The following is an 18,675-nucleotide window of genomic DNA, read 5'->3' as shown; positions in this document are numbered from 1 at the left end:
GAAATCTTTTATACATTCCAGCAGAGTGGACGAGCGGTTCTGCCGAGTCATGAGATTATGAACATTTGTAATTTTAATAGTTACTGAAAATGACCTTTCGAAAGAGTTATACCAATGAATTCTCCCTCTAATAGTGTACTGACGGCCCTTTTATTCATACTATTCCATCATTGGATATTACCTGTCTTACTAATTTTTGCAAATATTATGGTTTCGACCAGCTTTTTCCTCATCATTAGTGAGGCCAAACACCTTTTTACATGTTAATTGGCCACTTGAAGATCCCTAAATTGTCTTTTCATGTCCTTTTCATATGCTTTGCCATGCTACTTATTAGTATTTATGGACTAGTTTGTCTTCTGCTGATGGATTTACAGGAAACACAGGCTCACTGGTGCTACTTTTCATTTTATGTGCACCAAACATCTGTCTTCCTCAACCATCCCCACCCCACCTGCCCAATTCCGCCCACCACTTCTGCCTCTAAGATGTCGGTCATTTCTAAGTTTTCATGTAATCAAATCTGGTAATTTTTTTCCTTTAAGCCTTCTGAAGATTTTAGGTCTTAAGAAATTGTTCACTTACTCTAAGATTTTATATATATATATATATATATATATATATATATATATATATATTTCTGCATATTCTTCAATATTTTCCTTTTGACATATCAAACTAGTTTCTATGGACTTTGTTTTATATATGGTAAAAGATAAGCTCCAACTTCATTTACTTATAAATCAACAACAGTTTGATACTATTTACTGGCAAAATCATTTTTCCACTCATCTGAAATGTCACATTTATCCTCTATTAATAGCTTACAAATAATTTAGTCTATCTGGACTTAATTTTAATTAGCAATTTAACCTATACTCTTCCTTTTCAAAGATTGAGAAAAATGACAGAAACTTGAAGAAATTCAGGGTATCAAACCTATAAAGGTTAAAGTGAGTGTACAAGTGAGTGAGGAAAGTTAGAGTGTACAAGCATGCACTTAGAGATTACCACAGATTTAGCAATCCACTGTGCCTCCAGCTTTGACATATCCTCCTCAATGATGGCACCGTCTTTGCACAAGAGGACCACAAAGAACTATGTGCTGAATGTTCTAACAAATAACACTGGGTTCAGTTTTCTCAGATACAGTATGTAACTTAAAAGTAATATTTTGATCAACGGCATGTCATTTAATTAAAAAATAAAGCTTAAAAACATTATTGTATTACAGAAAGAATATAAGAACTAAAGGCAATTAATATTACCTTAAAAAAAGAAAGAAAAAAAACGGATGTTCCAGTGTGTTTGACAGGCCTCTTAGGGTTCACTAACTTTCCCATTCTCTAAGGGGAATGTGATATACCTTTAAAATACACACACACACACACACACACACACACACACACATAAGAGGTAAACTGTGCTTAATAGTTGAAAATATCAAGGATACATATTTGAAAAAGCCATAAGTTCTTAAGGTAGGGGAGATCCTGTTTGACAAGGTTACCAGTGACAATAAATATAATCAGGAAAGTGCAAATTAACAGATTACCTGGGCAGTAACTAAAGCCATACCATGTTATACTCTAATTAACAGAAACATTTAAGAAATAGTTATTCTGTGTCTTGCATTTCTAATTCCTGAAGGGATTTATGCAATCAACTGATCATATTGTTTCTGGGAATGTTTGAAGGAAATATATTGCATTTAATGTTTTCTACATACATTCAAAAGTAAGAACTAATACTTCTGTTTTGTTGTAGTTATTATCTATGTTGAACATGAATATATTGAAAAAAATAATGAATAACTCTCCTAATAAATCCTAGTATAAGCCACTTAGTGTAAATTTATGTAATATTCTTAGTGATTTAAAATCTATAGACACTTGTTTGTTTATTTGCCAGTCCTGGGACTTGAACTGAGGGCCTGAGCATTGTCCTTGAGCTTTTTGCTCAAGAGCTTTTTGCTCTTGGTTAGGCCAACCTTCCCAGTTTACTTGAGAACTTTGGATCACCTGTCTTCCCTAAGTCATTCATTTCTTCTAGATCATTCTCACTACCACATACTCTCAAAGTATCTTCATTTAAAAGCAAAAACCCTTGTCATTAGCAAACCTCCTCCAAATATGACCCTATTTCCTTCTTCCCTTCTGCAGTACAATTCCTTGAAAAAGTTCCTGAATTGCTGTGGGTTTTTTCCTTCTCCATTTTTCCTTGGTTGGGCCTACTCCAATCAAGTTTTATTTCCCAGTACTGCTCTGAATTTCTAACAGAGTCACCACCAACCTCCTCATTTCCAAAAACATTAGATAAGTCTTAGCCCTACTTCTTAGCAGCAACTTCTGGCACCTGATTACATTCTCCTTACAGTAATTTAATTGGTTGCAAGGACACCCAGTTCTTCTATCATTTTCATACCTCATTGATTGTTCCTTCTCAGTCCTCTTTGATGAATCTTTCCCATCTCTGATTTCTACATGTAGGAGTGGCCCAGGGCTCAACACCTGAAACTCCTGCCTTCTCTAGCGAAATTCTTCTAGGTAATCTTTGTTTTTCGCTAGTGCTGGAACTGGGGCTTGAACTCAAGGCCTAGGACTTACTAGGCACACATTCTACTGCTAAGCCATACCTGCAGTCCATTTCTGGGCTGATTATTTTTGAGATAAGATCTCATTTCCTACCTGGACAGTGATCCACCTATTTTAGGCACTGTGTCATAGCTAGGATGACAGATACTTGTCATCACATCCAGTTTTACAGACTTTCCTGAGATAACATAATACTGTGATCTTCCCAATCACAGCCTCTCAAGCTGGGATGCCACATTATGCCCATTACTGATTGAAAAGAGGTGTTGTGAACTTTCCTGCTCCACCTGGCTTCAAATTGTCATCCTCCCTCCCACTTTTAGCCTCCCAAGTAGCAAGGGTTACATGCGTGAGCCACTAGTGCCAGCTCGTATTTTTTATTGGTTTCTGCCTAAAGAGAAATGAAATTCATAAAAATGATTTTTTAAAAATGAAAATTGTAAATCCTGCTTACTTTTTTTCATAGTAATTCAACATGCTCTTAAAATATGTTGTGTACTTATAATCAAACAACTTAATTAGAAATGAACTCTATGAGAATATGGATTTTGCTTTACTTTTTTAACTTTGGAATCTAGAAAAATGCTTGGTATGGTAAGCATTTAATAAATATTTGTTCTAAAGTGAAAATGTAAATTTTAAAAAATGTGTGCACAGGTTTGACTGTGAATATGGCTTCATGATGCAGCTCAACACATAATCCAAAGTTCAAATGTGTGTTGAGTATTACTCACCTTCCGTTGTTTTCCAGAGTCCAATTTTATGAGCCAGTAGGAAGCCACTTTTGTTTTATGATGCTTCCAGTTATCGATGATCTGATTGGGGGAAGAATAAAATGTAATCTTAAAAAATCCATCCTAAGTAGTAGTAAATAAATGGTTAATATTACTTTTATTAGTGAATGTGAGACACTGCAATAATACTCATAAACACCTAGCTTTAATGAAAAGATCTGTGCAAAGATTTCTAACATAAGCCAAAGAAGGTCTCTGAATCCAAAGCTATTACTTCTTCTTGTACCAGGAGCACAATCTCTAGTAAATGAGAAAAATCTTCAGGCACAAATATATTAAGAAGACAGATTTTCCATCTTTAGTCTCAAGATTTTATTAACAACATTATTAAATACTAAGTAATAGAATATTAGAAGGTAGATGATATTTAATCAAAATTCTATTATCCCTTTGATTCGTATCATGTATATTTATAGAATTCTACACAGTCTAATACTGCATATAGCAAACAATCTAATGTTAACTATTAATTGTTTCATTAATGATAAAAATTTGCGTGTCACTCATAGAACAATAACATTAGCCACAAATACTAGTTCTACCTGCTCACTATTCAACTTTGACCTGATTCAAAATAGAGTATAAAAAGGAATATATACAATTATAATGACTAGTACCATCATCAGTTTTATTTTAAAAAGGATTTATTGAATAAGATAACAGATAGTACATATAAATAAAAATATATCTAGCATAATTCTTTGCAGTCAATTTTATTTTTTCCCTTTTCCTCTGGTGTCACATTGGTAGCTTATGAGCCAAACAAGGTATTATTTTCAGTGTTTTAAAAATTATGGTCATGCCGGGCGCCGGTGGCTCACACCTATAATCCTAGCAACTCAGGAGGCTGAGATCTGAGGATCATGGTTCAAAGCCAGCCCGGGCAAAGAAAGTCCATGAGACTCTTATCTCCAATAAACCACTAGAAAACCAGAAGTGGCGCTGTGGCTCAAACGGTATAGTGCTCTCCTTGAGCTAAAGAGCTGAGGGACAGTGCCCAAGCCCAGAGTTCAAGCCCCACGACCCACCAAAAAAATAAAAAAAAAATAAATAAATAAAAATTATGGTCACAATAAAATGCATACTATTAGAAGCTTCAGTTATAATCATACCATAATTGTCACTATGAATTGTTTAATCAAGTCTTTTGTCATTTTGTTTCATTTTTCTTTCTAAACACTTGCTTTAGACAAATCCACAGTAACGTTTAAAAGAGAAAAAAAAAAACCCTAAAACTAAAAAAGCTGATTGTATCTTACAGTTGATCACTAGATGGTGCTTTCTACTCTACAACAAAAGAAAGAAAGAAAGGAAAAGAAAGAGAAATTACAGAAAAAGTTCTAATATTCTATTACTGAGTAATTATCCAAAATCAACATTTGAAAAGATGCCTGAATGAAGAAATGGAACCAGAGGCAAGGAAATACCCTTCACCAAAAATGCTTCAATGACTTTGGCCTTCTTTCTGAATCAGGAGTTCAGTCTGGACTCCAATGTGAATTTTAGGACCCTTTGCCATTTTTAGGTATTCCAAAGGGTGGTACAAATCAGTGTGTGAACAAAGGAGAACACAACTCAGCATAGGGCACTTGACCAAAAAAAAAAAAAATACTGTGACATTCAAGGTGTCACATTCCATTTCTCTTGACATTTTATGGCAGGGCCCCACATTTTTCATCATGCCCCATCCAAGAAGTTCAACCTGATATTTCTTTAACCACTAAGAACAATAATTATTTAACACTTTTTCTTACTTGATAAAACAATCTTAAAAGAGGACTTTATACTAAAAAAGTATTTTTGTATTGCTGATTATAAATGGGATCTCACTGTTCATGAGTCATAATATTTTTATAAATTGTGTGGAAGTTAAAAAGGGCATCTTTCTTACCCAGGCATTGCATTTTCACATTTGTAAAAGGATAAGTAAATGCTTCTTGGCATTTCACATGCATCTAATACTCACATCTTCTATTAGAAGTTCTGATTCTGCATCTGACTTTCCTGGAAACCGGATCTTCATGTCCTTGAGAACAAATAAGGTCTGACTTGTTAGATCATCTTCTTGTTCTTTCGTTTTCAGTTGCCGCAAAGACTCACTCTTAAAGTTGAAAGAATACAGATAGTTGGAGGGGGCCTAATTTCATTGTGCCAGTATAATCTGAAAGATATTTCTAGGTAAAAAATGATGCACTTTAAATAGAAAAACCAAGGAGAAAATAATTTCTCACACACTCTTAGCACTAAATGGATATAAATACCAAAGGTGTCTTTTGCATTGGTTGCATTTTGTTTCACTCAAAATATGAATATGAAAATAGGAGTCTTTAAAAAGGACTTCTTATCACTCTCATTTGCAACATGTATCAAGGCTACATTTGGGGGAAAAAAAAGATCTATCAATGTTACAAAATAAAGCTCATTCACTTATTTAAGTCTATCTAAAGGTACTTGATTGCAAAAATAAATACATTGACTTCTCAATTCTAAAGTTCTGGAACTTATGCTCAACTGGGGCTACTTTAATAGGCAGAAAATATCACAAACAACTACGAGTCATAAGGAGAATTTATCAATGCTTTTAGCCAATTATCAGTTGGCCCATTTAGGTACAACTTTGTATGCAACAAATTTTCCCAAATTACAGACTATACACTATAAAACCACACACTTACTCATATGATTTTCAACAGTATTATATCCTATTGCATCCGCAAATAATGTTATCAGTGCTATCCTTGAGTCTGTGATATGGTAAAGTTGCCTTTTTAAGAGTTCACAATAAATTCCAGCATAAACTAGCTGAATAACTCAGATTCCAGGAACCTGAGTTGAACTACAGAAAGGATCTGAGGTCTTCCTCTCAGTGAATATCCTTTTGCCAGAATTCTGGATCTGAGGTCAATGCCTTCTTACATCTTGAAAGAGCAAAATAGGTAACTTACCGACTGTGAACTGGTAGACACCATGTCACTACTGTGAGGCAGAGGTCTCACATAGGAAGAAGCACGGCTTAAGGAATGCGACCGAGATGCTGAAGTTGGTCGTGACATTGATACCACCTGTTGAGCAGAAAGGGGGCGAGTATCCCCACTGGAAGATGAGTGAGTAGAGATGGACCGAGGGCAGCTGACTGAACGCCTCATGGTACCTATTGATGAGGGTGAAGAGGGGAGGAGGTATGTTAGTAGTGTTAGTAGACATCTTCCCTCTCCTGGGACGAAATAAACTCAAGATTGGCCCAGGTGGCAGTTTAAGTTGCAATCAATCTCAAAGCACAGACATCACTGTGGAATTCATTCTTCAGTTTAAACAGTGAACCTGAAGTAGAACCCCTCTGGTATATAAAGAATGGCTATTATGGGAATAAAAATATAAGCATTACTTTAATGTCATGACATAAAACAATAGTAACAGAACATTTTCTATAAGCCAGGCATCATACTAGGCACTGCACTTTTTTTCTTAATCTTCACGGAAACTCTGAAGTAGGGTCTCAGTCACCCAGCTCAGAGAAAGAACTTTCACAAGGTCACACAGTTTGATTGTGACCACACTCAGGTTTACATCTTTGCCTATCTAATTCCAATAGCTTCCCTCTTCAATAACACTGTATGCATCTACTGTCCTTGGGTCTCGACTGGTCATTTATTTGACCATGCAACTGGAGACTGAATGTTTTACAGCAAGATTCACGGGAAGGACAAGAAAGAGTGAGTGGCCAAGGTTAATAGGTTATAGAATTTAGGGCCCATGAGAGGGGAAAAGCTAAAACCAGAAAGAAATACATAAAGATGATTCTACTGGACTTCAAATACATATTTGATTATTAAAATGGTAGCACTAGTCTTCTGATTCACAAAAGTAAATACCAAAAAAATGAATGAATACAGATTAAATATCAGAAGCAAATGATAAAGGGGAAAAAATTTTTGAAGGATAATTGCCATAACAAATATCTTACGAAAGCCATAAGTATATCCTCTCCAATGCATAAAAGAACATTTAAGATAAGCAACTCCTCTAATAAATTGTGACGCCTAACTAAAGTAGTTCGCTGTTACCATTTTTCCTCACTTTTTAAAGCTCCATTATTCTACTTATCCTATGTTCTATATTCTCTCTCTGATTGGGGTCTATGTAAATCTTCCTTAAATAATTTAATAAGACTCACATGATGTCAGGCTGAATACCCAAATATTTCTCTTCATAAGCTGTTAAAGAAAATTTAAATCTTTTTTATAAAAGCAATGGACAAGAAGCTGTGTATTTAAGGACTGTATTTCTAAAGGGTATTTTGAGTAAATGATAAAGACAATACCAATAAAAGATAAAGATAATACTACTCATTTAGATCCAGAAGATATAACGCAGTACACTACACTTGTACAAGCTATAGATGTTTAATTTTAAAGAATTTTTTTTTAAAAAACTTTGTTTCCATGACTCCTTCCAAACCGTGCCTTACCTCAAACCATCTTTCAACAGTGCATTGCAACCAGAGAAGGGATATATGAAGGACATACCTCAGGTCAGGTAGTATGTTCTTGTTGGTTTTTACAAAGAATCACTTTTTTTTTTCATATGTACAGAGGTCAACCTTCTGCTATGAAAATACCCACTAATTGTTTGCTAACCACACTGCAGTCCAGGTCCCCTCAAGGGCTTCATGTGGCAGGTTGAATGGGTATTTTCTGAGCAAAGTGCAGAAGAAAATGTCTTTTCTCTTGAGTCCTCAAGATTCCCATTTTATTGACTTTATTTATAGGGAATTCAGACAGAAAAACTAGTTTGCTAGGTCAAGTGATTGTTACTTCTGTCTGAAATTGTTTTATACCATTTTTATATGAGTACTTGATATTAAACCAAAATATATCCTTTGGAAACTATAACAAGTTTGGAGAATGGGGAGAGACTGACTGAAGAGGTAACTAATCAAGAGGCATTGTACTCATAAACTGATATATTAAATTGAAACTCTTTTGTAATACTATTTAAAGATAACAAAACTTTTCGAAGAAACTATAGTGAGTTCAAATTTCTCATATTAACTATCTACAAAAACAAATATTAAAACAATTTAGATTTTGTCCTTGGTTCATCACTTTAGAAACAAAACTCAAGGAAAATTTGTAACTTTAACAATTTAAGCGTGAGATTAAAGAGAAAATGTAAAGCAAAATGAAATCCTTGTTATAATTCCTAATGAATACAAAAGAAACTAATAAGGGAAAATGATATGTAATTGAATTAGACTAGCTTTAAAATGAAAATTCATATTTAAAAAACATTTTAAAATCTCTATCCTATTTAGTATATTGCTATCTAATCTCAATTTGTTAACTTATTTGCCTGAGAACAAAGAAAATCTCATAGCTACAAAAACTCTTGAATTTATTTTTCTATTTGTTCCCTAACCTTCATCAGTTCATACAATTAAAGCATAGTCACATTAACTAGTAGGAAAGAGATGTTTTTTAAAGCGGGGAAAATTTCAGCAGGAAAATGTCAGCCTTCATAATAGAAATAGAGCAACATTTAACCAGTGACACACTGAAAGTACTTAGGAATCCCTAAGGGAAAATAAAGGAGTAAAATGGGTGACAAACTCGAACAGGTATTCAGCAAGCAAATAATAAAATGGAACATAAATTATTTCCCCTCCAAATAGAAATAGGAGCACATATTTTTATGGAATAAAATTATAAGCAAAAGGAAGGCTATTTCTTGAAGTTTTCGTCTATTAGTTCTGCATTCTCCATGTGTTTTGTCATAAGCATGGAAGGCCAGTCATAAAACACACACTTTACCAAGAAAGCTAATGTTATCAGACCATTCCTGGAGATCAACAAAGGCTTATAACTGTGTTTACTTCCTTGCTGAACTGGCTCCTATAGTGGAACCCTAAGACATTCGGCAGAAGGCAAAGGGTAGTAATGAAAAATAGTCATATTATCAGACACAAAGTTGTGGATTCTGCGTGAGGAGTTTTCCAAGTGGATCTAGGCAAACACCAATACCCCATTGGACATTTGGGAGTGAAAAAGAACCATGAGTAAAATAACATACCTTTGGGATTATTAAGAGGGAGAATGTGAAAAAAATGAAAATAGTAGACAAATTGAAGCAGGAAGAGATGGAAAACATGATTGTCTGCTCTCCTATACTTCAAAAGTCCTAACTTAAATGTTACCTGTGATACAAATGGGAGAGAAAAAACCAACTATTTTGTAATTGTGTGGGTCAGAGATACATTCAAACCAAATGCTTAGAGAGATGGACACATTTTACAAAAGAAAATAGATGGTAGCATTACACAAAGTAAGGGTCAGGCCAGTAGAAAGAGGGAATGGCTTGAGACAGTGACTTAAAAGACAATGAAATCAGCAGATGAGTCAAAGGCCCATTTCAAAAAAAAATCCTTGTATCAGTCTAGCACTTACCAAAAAGTGTAAAAGAGGGAAGGATGTATCTTTCATCCAACTCTCTCATTTTCTATTTGCAGTAGCAGAAAGGGATTAAAGGATAGGCCCAGGTCTGGTTAGGGAAGGACATAGGGTAGAATCCAGGTCTCCTTACACACGACAACAAGGGTTCAATTTGGCACAAGGTGTTTTTACTGAGTTCAAGAATTTCATTTCATGCATCAAGTAAATTAGAAGAGATTGACTTACTGGATTGTTGAATTAATCTGCAGTGGTTAGAGAGCTTAAAACTGTACGAAACTTGGTTTTCTCTTTTCTTTTCTTGATACTCTTCTTTTTCATTCTCATCTGATTCTGAAAAGCTGTTGCTGCTGTCATAACTGCTGTCACTGCTACAGTACTTCTGTCTTTTCATGATCTCAGTGCTCTCTGGCATTGAACACAAGGGCTAAGAGAGATGCATGTGTTATTTTGTTAGGATTCAAAAAAACGTTATCACCATGAAGAGTTGCTATTTTTAATTTCTCCCTAGTGCTTGCTTCTTTTCACTGAAGGCTGAAACCACCCCCCCCCCACCACACACACACACACACACACACACACACACACACACACACACACACACACACTACTGCAGTAATGGCTTCTCAGACAGAGCATCCACTAATGGTAATGGTTCCAAAGAAGATGCTTTCTTAAATAATATAACTAGGGCATAAGGAAGAAATACTGTTTTACTACATGACAGTAATAAAGAACCACAGCATCCATAAACAAAGACTTAACAAAAATCAAGGAGAAATACCAAATATGAAAAACACAGGCCTGATCAGCTTTTCTTCATTTCACATAGAAATTACCTATTAAGATTCACTCAATAAATGTGAAGGGGAGGAGGAAAAGAAATGGGATGGACAGAGAGAATAAGAAAGCAACAGCCACTGCAGCCAGTATAAATAAGATCGCACCTTAAAGCAGAGCCTTCCAGACTGTCCATTTAGATCCAGTGCAACCAACAGAGAGGCACTCCTCATGTGAATAGTTCACTGTGGTATGAAGCTACTTACTTATTCTTGATGCTGATAATTGAACTTGGTGGTATACACATGCTAATCAGGTAGTCTAGCACTAAGCTACACTTATCTCCTGCTGTTGATGTTTATAAGAATAAAATTTGCAGTTTATTATCTGCTTTCCAAATTGGTTATGGACAAATCCTGTCTTTTTAAAGGCTTCCTGACTTTGACACATTAAGTGTGGGCAGAATGGACTAACATGTTCTCTTCATTGCCAGCTCTATAATGTTAACAAACTGATACAAGAGGAAAGCCAGTATGGTATGATTCCTTGGAGGACAGACACACACATAGAAGGGTAAATCTTCAACAATTCAAAATTCAAGGTATTATATTCCAGTATCTCTACCAGAATCACTTCCTTCCAGTCTCCCAATTGATGTTTCCAGAGATGCCAGCTGAAGGAAGAGAAAAGAAGGGGGATGGGACTGCCTCATTTCAGAAAGTGAAAACCGGCCAGTTTTGTAATCCAGTCACTTTAAATAAGACTATTTGTTACACACACCAGATGCTTCCAACTCCTGGTGGGGGAAGTTCCTGCAGTTGTATACCAGAGATTTGTTCTCTGTTAAATCAAACAAAACTGTTTTGATGTTAGCATACACTTAATGAAATCCTTTGGGTACCATGGGATTTCACTGAAAGAAGGTATATCCTCCAGTGTAACAATGTAGGATGAATGATATAGAGAGAAATAACATTTCAAGAAGTGCCTAGCATACATAGCAAGTCCAACCGTGATCGTCTTAAAGGTACAGCCTTTGCAAAGGATAAAATAGAACCAACTCAGGAATACACTACGGTACCAGCTTGTATTTGCACAGATGTTCACCTTTTGATGATCTAATATTTAGGGAGCACCAACAATGTTCAAAGAGATATGCATAAAAACTTTATCAGTAAAACCATCATCAAACATTTTGATAGTCTAGAGGCCCTAGAGGAAGGATGTTTCTTCAGAAGTTTAACAGAGTGAGAAGAAATGATGGTACAATCAGCCTCACTAGGAGTGCCTTCCTTCTGCAAGCAAATAAATTTAAGTTTTCTTAAGGAGCTTGACATATGCAGTGAGTTATTCAACCTTGTAAAGAATCATATGGAATTTAGAGAGCTGAACCTCTGGGGACTATGCATTGGGGACTTTCTGATAAATAAATTAGAAGTCACAGCAGTACCCTAACTATATAGTAGAACTGAAAACTGATATTAGCTTATGGGATAACCATGTTACTAATTTTCATGTCCAACTTAATTATAAAATCAGTTATATATAAAATGTAGATAGATATATACAAATAAAACAAATACACATGTACATACCACAGGTCAAGAAAAATAACTTTCTTTGAGAACATTGTAAGTCACTTAAGTTATTCTAATATCAAAGCGCATTTCTGTTGTTTACATGTTGTCAAAATAATAAACTATAATAAACTATGATTTTGAAATTTAAAAGGTAAATTGTATTTGTATGACTATTAATTGAATTGGGTCTCCAAATAATTACTTAAATGGTTTCTTAATAATGAGTCAGGATACCATTAAGACCCTTGCACATCCATGTTCATTGTTTCACTATTCAAAATAGCCAATTGTAAAAACAGCCCAGATGAGTAACTTACACAATGGAATTTTACACAGGCATTAGAAAGAATAACATTATGTCACCTGCAGGGAAATGGATGGACCTAGAACAAATCATGTTAAGTGAAGTAAGCCAGGCTTGGAGTGACAAATGTTTCCTCTCCTATGTGAAAGCTAAATCTAAAATATACAGGGTCTGGATAAATTGTACAGTACTCTAGGCATTCACACACAGTGAGACCAAAGGAAGATACTCTTAGGGGAAGAACACAAAGGTTCAATGCCTATGTTTATCTGATCATACAAAATAATGTAAGCAAGAGGTTTTGTTCTTTGTTGTGGTTTTTGTTTTCTTTTCTTTTTGTCTGGTTTGTTTATCTACTCTTGGGTGGGGGAGGGTAATGGAGGGCACAGAAATGGAGGGACAAATGGTGAACAAATGAAGCAGGGGTCCTCAGGAGACACTATTTTTAACATGAACTATACAACTTATGTGGGGGCACGGGGTGAACTGGGAGAGAGACTGAGGGAAGGGGTGACAGTTTCCAAAAAGAAATGTACTCCTTACTTCATTGATGTAACTGTAACCACTCTGTACATCACCTGTATAATATCATCCCTCTAAAACAGAAGTTTCATTTTGAAGCTTGACTCACTTCAAATCGTTAAGGTTAAAAGATATAAAAATGTTGTTACTTTAATTGGGCACTTCAGCCACTTTAAAAACTGCTGGATTTAACGACAAGAACTATCCAATTCACTTCAACAAATACATTGTTAATTCTTTCTACTTGCCTAGAATGAAAAGGGTTGAAACTACAAACAATGTGAATTTGGCCCTCCATCAGGATGCCTTTTGTTATATGACAAGTGTTTTATATATGAGTTAAACAAAAGAAAAGGTAAGATGCCCAGGGGAACTTGCATTTGCCACATTCCGCCATGAACAGGGTCCCCAGGTATCACATATTGGACTTGTCAAGTTGCAATCTTTCATAGACAAAGCTTAGAAATCCCTCAGTGTCTCACAACATGAAGTCCTGACCCATGAACTTATTCACTCTTGCAAATAGCCTGAATGCATTTTTTCAAAGAAATTATCAATTACATATTCCAGAGAGCAGTGCCTGACATCAAAGGTCTCCCAGACACATATTGCTCATTAGGTTTCCCTTGTATCATTCTATCTTCCAATAACCTTCCACTTGAATCACACACAATGTAAAAATCTTTGTTTACACAACTCTCAATGGAGTATCACCTCCCTTAGTCTGTGCCTTCAATGTTCTTCTACTCCATTGTACTATTAAATGTGTACAGCACTTCTAATTTTTCAAGCTCCAGTTCTAAAGCCAATGCCTTTATAAAGTCATCCATACTGACTATAGCATCTCCTATTCTTCCTAGCTGCAGCAATTCACTCTTTCAGGGCCTGCCACATGATATCCTGATTTCAGGCTTATCTTTCTAAGTGCTCTTCTACTAGATAATGTAGAATTATTACAGACACATTCAGCAAATTTAACTAATGGATGTTGAGTGCTTGTTCATCTAACACAACTTCATACCACCTCTGACAAATAACTACTTGTAAATTCACAACTGCTCTGTGTTCAAGCGCTATTTTATGGGGGAAAGATTCAAGTCGAACTGGACCCACAAGGAAAGGCTTCACAGATATAGCAAAGGTATAGCTAGATGAGGAAGGGGTTAGTAATCAACAACCTAACAAATCAAGTATTGTTTGAAGCAGGCAGGTATTTCAGAGGCAAAGATATGCATGAGGGCATGACCACTCAGGATGGCCTAAAGACGTTAAAGACGGGGAGATGATTCCATAAGGCTAAAGTGTAAAATAGGAAGAATGAGATGAAAAAGTTCCCAATGTGTCTCTCACTGAAAACCTTCCTTTTTCACTAGTGAGGACTTTGACATATATCAGAAGAGCACATGGATTTCATTATCCCAGAGCAGATACAAGTGAAGCAAATACCTTCTTGGTTTAGCATGCATAAAAGGCTCTTAATTATTTTTCCTGGGAAGAAAAAAAAAATTATTTTTCCCATTTTAACTAACCCACTACCAGTGTTTCTGTGTCAACAAAAAGATGAGGCTCCTTTTCAATGAGTCTGAGTCCTTAAGTCTGATCACTGTCTCTAGTTGAAAAACTTGACATGAAGCTTAAAATGATGGTATTAGTTGTAGGTCCCTCTTAGAATGACTCAGAGACTATCACTTACATGAGGAAAATACTAAAAACTGAAGGATACTAAGAAAAGAACATTTCTTCTGAGTATAAGACAGTGTCATCTTTACAATTCTACCTGTGCTGGACACATGGTGCCTTCAGTTCCTCAACAGCAGCATGACTCCTAGAAGGCCAATATCGGGGGGAGCCAAGCGTACCTAGCAGGGTGCACTGATTCTAAGGAAAGAAGTGATACTGCACCTTTGGTCCTCGAGGCCTAATCGCTCTTCCCGTCAACTTTTCATCATCAATTTCACACTGCTCGAGAAGATCCAGAATATCTTCCTCCTTCGAAAAATATGTTAAGACTATAATCTCTGAGAGATTCCAAAGCTATGAATACTTATGAAATATTATATAGATAGCCCTAACACTAACCTGTGAGAAAATAAATAAACCAGGCACTGGTGGCTCACGCCTGTAATCCTAGCTACTCAGGAAGCTGAGATCTGAGGATCCAGGTTCAAAGCCAGCCTAGGCAGGCTTTCTTATCTCCAATAAACTACTCAGAAAAAGCTGGAAGTGGTTCTGTGTCTCAAATGGTAGAGCACTAGCCTTGAGCACAAAGAGGCTCAGGAACAGTGCCCAGGCCCTGGGTCCAATCCCCAGAACTGGCAAAAACAGGGAGGGAGAGGAGAGGAGAGGAGAAGAGAGGAGAGGAGAGGAAAGGAGAAGAGAGGAGCGGAGAGGAGAGGAGAGGGGAAGGGAGGAGAGGGGAGGGAGAGGGGAGGAGAGGGGAGGAGAGTAGAGAGGAAGAGAGGAGAGGAGAGAAGAGGAGAGGGGAGGGGAGGGGAGGGGAGAAGAGGAGAGGGGAGGGGAGGGGAGGGGAGAAGAGGAGAGGAGAGGGGAAGGGAAGGGAGGAGGGGAGGAGAGGAGGGGAGGGGAGAAGAGAGGAGAGGAGAAGAGAGGAGAAGAGAGGAAAGGAGAAGAGAGGAGAGGAGAGGAGAGGAGAGGAGAGGGGAAGGGAGGAGAGGGGAGGGAGAGGGGAGGGGAGGGGAGGAGAGTAGAGAGGAAGAGAGGAGAGGAGAGAAGAGGAGAGAGGAGGGGAGGGGAGGGGAGGAGAGGAGAGGGGAGGGGAGGGGAGGGAGGAGAGCTCTTGCTTGCAGTCCTAGATACTCAGGAGATTGAGATCTGGGGATGACAGTTCAAAGGCACCTTGGGCAGGAAATCTGCAAGACTCATCTCCAACAAAGTATCAAAAAAGGTGGAAGTGGAGCTATGGCTAAACTGACAGAGGACTAGCCTTAAGCAAAAAAAGCTCAAGGACCGCACCAGGCACTGAGTTCAAATTCCAGGAACTGCATAAATAAATAAATAAATAATCATAACAAATTCTCTTAAAACTTCTACTAAAATCTGACCATATAAATAATACATGGCTGAAATATAGTTCACATTACTTCTTAAGCACAAATGAATCCTTTTGTTTCAGAATCTACTTAAATTTTAGAATAAAATACATTAATAAGTTATCTTATTAAACTCAAAAATTTTCAGAAGCTCTAATTTTCTAGACTAAATTCTCATCCACTCCTATCTTAATTAATGCAAAATATTAAACCTCACCCTAAAAACTGATAATTGACCTACATGGTTCATTTAGAAACAATCTAATGTTAGAATCTGGTTAACAGGAACTACTTAATGAAACTCTCTAAAAACTGTAATTACTGAATTGCTTTATGAAAGAGTTTCTTTCTATAGCTATCAATGGTCGAACATATACAAACTCTGCTGGCACCCTTCTCTTGGTATCTTCTACAATCATCTTGACATCAGAGGAAAATTTAAAAAGAAAACAAAACTCCAAGGGATGCAAACCAGAGCAAAAGTTGTACAGAAACATCCATAACCACTGTTGCACAGTTATTCAGCCTATAAAAATATCTGAACATTATTTATATATTTATAACTTGTATTTCAACATCTCCTTTAAAAGGGACAGAGCCCAGGCTTTTAAGTAGTTCTGTTTCTATTTAGATAAAAGAGCACAACAGACAATGTTTTCATCCTAACAACTAGAAAAAAAAAAAAACATATAAACTAAGCAACACATATTTTAAAACAGAAAGCTGTATCTAGAAATCATATAAAGGAACTTTATTGCAGAGAGGGAGCAGGTTCTTTCCAAGTGAGCAGAGATGAGTAGCCACTTCTACTGTGGAATCCTTTGTCAAGTCAGGACAGAGGTAGGCAGGTCTACCATAGGCAAAGAATTTCTGTTGGGTTAAAGAAAATCCTCTTGAAATGTTCCCTTTTAGAACCCTGAAATATTCTAGTAAGAGATCTGGCTACTTTGCTACCATACCATAGAAAGAGAAAAATACACTCAACTCCAGGGTGTTCCGAACATCCTATTGGATCTCCTCAGACATAAGAGTTAAGCCATAGTGGCATTCTAGGCCCAGTAGAGTACAAAGGCCTCTGCAGTTCATATATGACTCATTCCAAGAAAAACCAGCAGAAGACCCAAGCAAGCAACTGTGGCCAGCAAGACAACATGAAGTGGTGTGTTATAGTGCATCAGAGACACCTTTCATTAAAGTAAGGAAAAAAGAGAAAGGAGGGGGAGGGGTATTTAATTACCACCCACTCTTATATACCACTATGTCAGGTCTATATGGTATAAAGGAAAAACCACTTCACAATCTTTGTTAGAATCGAAATTAAAAAACGCACAAAACATTAACTCATTGGATTTCTCTATCCTGTGCCATGTACCAATCTATGTAAGAAGGTGTGTTATTATAATGATATTATAATATGAATCTCTCTGCTCACAACTTGTCTGATTAGTATCTTATTTAGAAAGTCATTTGATTTCTTACGAAATCTTACCAATTGTTCAAATGGAAATCTGGAAGCATTTTTACATGCAAGACTGGGGTGAGTTGTTTTTAAAGACATACAATTTGGCTTTTTTTTTCTTTCAGTGTATAAACACTTTTTTTTCTTACCTTCATCTTTTTCAAAGGATTATTTAGCTCTCGTTGGAATGAAGCTGCTCTTCCTGAAAGAAAGGTCTGAAAGGCAACAGCTAACAAATTTTCATACTTTTCAAGTAATGTTTTATCTTCAGGAGGATAAATTCGTCTACAATAAAATCAGATAAACCCATTTGTATAAAAGACAAGAATCCAATGTATATCCTACAAAACTAAAAACAGTGAGAGAAGGGATAGGTAGGGGAGGGATTGGGTGGGAATTCTGAAAGAGCTGACATTGACCAAGATATATTGTATTTGTGAACTGCTTTGCTAAGTGGCAACTCCTTTGTACAGCTACTTAAAGATAATTTAAAAGTTTTAAGACTAAATAAATAAAACTAACAAAAGGGGGGGGGGAATGGGAAGCTCTCATAGTTCAATAGTTAAGATCAGCTGTTTACATAACCATTGCCCTCTGCTTTGTTCTATTACTAGGGGCTAGAAATGGAGACAGGCAGCTATGAGAAGTTCATCAATTTTCCATTGTTACATAAATTATGGGTTATCTAGAAAGCATCATTAAACAGCATAGTTACAAAAGATCCAGTATAAGGGTTTGGTTGTGGGAAAGTTGTGAAAGCCAATTGATATAGGTGATAAGCAAGAAGGGTTAAGTTCTATTTTGGTGTGGTTATTGAAGGACCCAAGCAGACAGCAGTAGTCTTGATGATTTCTGTTTGGGGTAACTGAATGAGAACAGGGTGGGACAAGGTGAAAGGCATGTGTTCTTCTCATTACTTTGTAGGAGTTAAAGGCAGGAAAGTAATTCTTTTTCCTTCACTCACCTTTCCAAATCCTGGTGAGGCAATGTTAAAGCTTAAGGATCAAAACAAGCTCCCCTAAATCACAAGGCACTTAGGGATGTCCTTTTGATTGTATCAAGGGTAATCTTATGAGGGGTTCCAGTCAACACAGTCTACAACCCTGGCTACTCTTTCTAACTGGCTCTTTCACATATTTCTCTTAT

General features: G+C 36.5%; 1 protein-coding gene across 2 annotated transcripts in view; it reads right to left on the bottom strand.

Annotated features, from left to right (window-relative positions):
* Ttll7 (tubulin tyrosine ligase like 7) overlaps window positions 1–18,675 on the bottom strand; it is a 123,416-nt gene that overhangs the window by 32,192 nt on the left and 72,549 nt on the right. For both annotated transcript variants that reach the window (XM_042683111.1, XM_042683119.1), the window contains exons 14-19: window positions 17,679–17,814; window positions 14,923–15,009; window positions 10,063–10,261; window positions 6,334–6,539; window positions 5,355–5,489; window positions 3,329–3,409 (exon numbers count right to left, since the gene is read on the bottom strand). In XM_042683111.1, coding sequence (XP_042539045.1) covers window positions 3,329–3,409; window positions 5,355–5,489; window positions 6,334–6,539; window positions 10,063–10,261; window positions 14,923–15,009; window positions 17,679–17,814 — 844 coding nt within the window. The remainder of the gene's footprint in view (window positions 1–3,328; window positions 3,410–5,354; window positions 5,490–6,333; window positions 6,540–10,062; window positions 10,262–14,922; window positions 15,010–17,678; window positions 17,815–18,675) is intronic.

The sequence above is a fragment of the Dipodomys spectabilis genome, unplaced genomic scaffold, assembly GCF_019054845.1.
Source record: "Dipodomys spectabilis isolate Male_0828 unplaced genomic scaffold, ASM1905484v1 ptg000002l, whole genome shotgun sequence".
In the NCBI taxonomy this organism is placed as follows: Eukaryota; Metazoa; Chordata; class Mammalia; order Rodentia; family Heteromyidae; genus Dipodomys; species Dipodomys spectabilis.
This window is presented reverse-complemented; position numbering and strand designations above follow the sequence as displayed.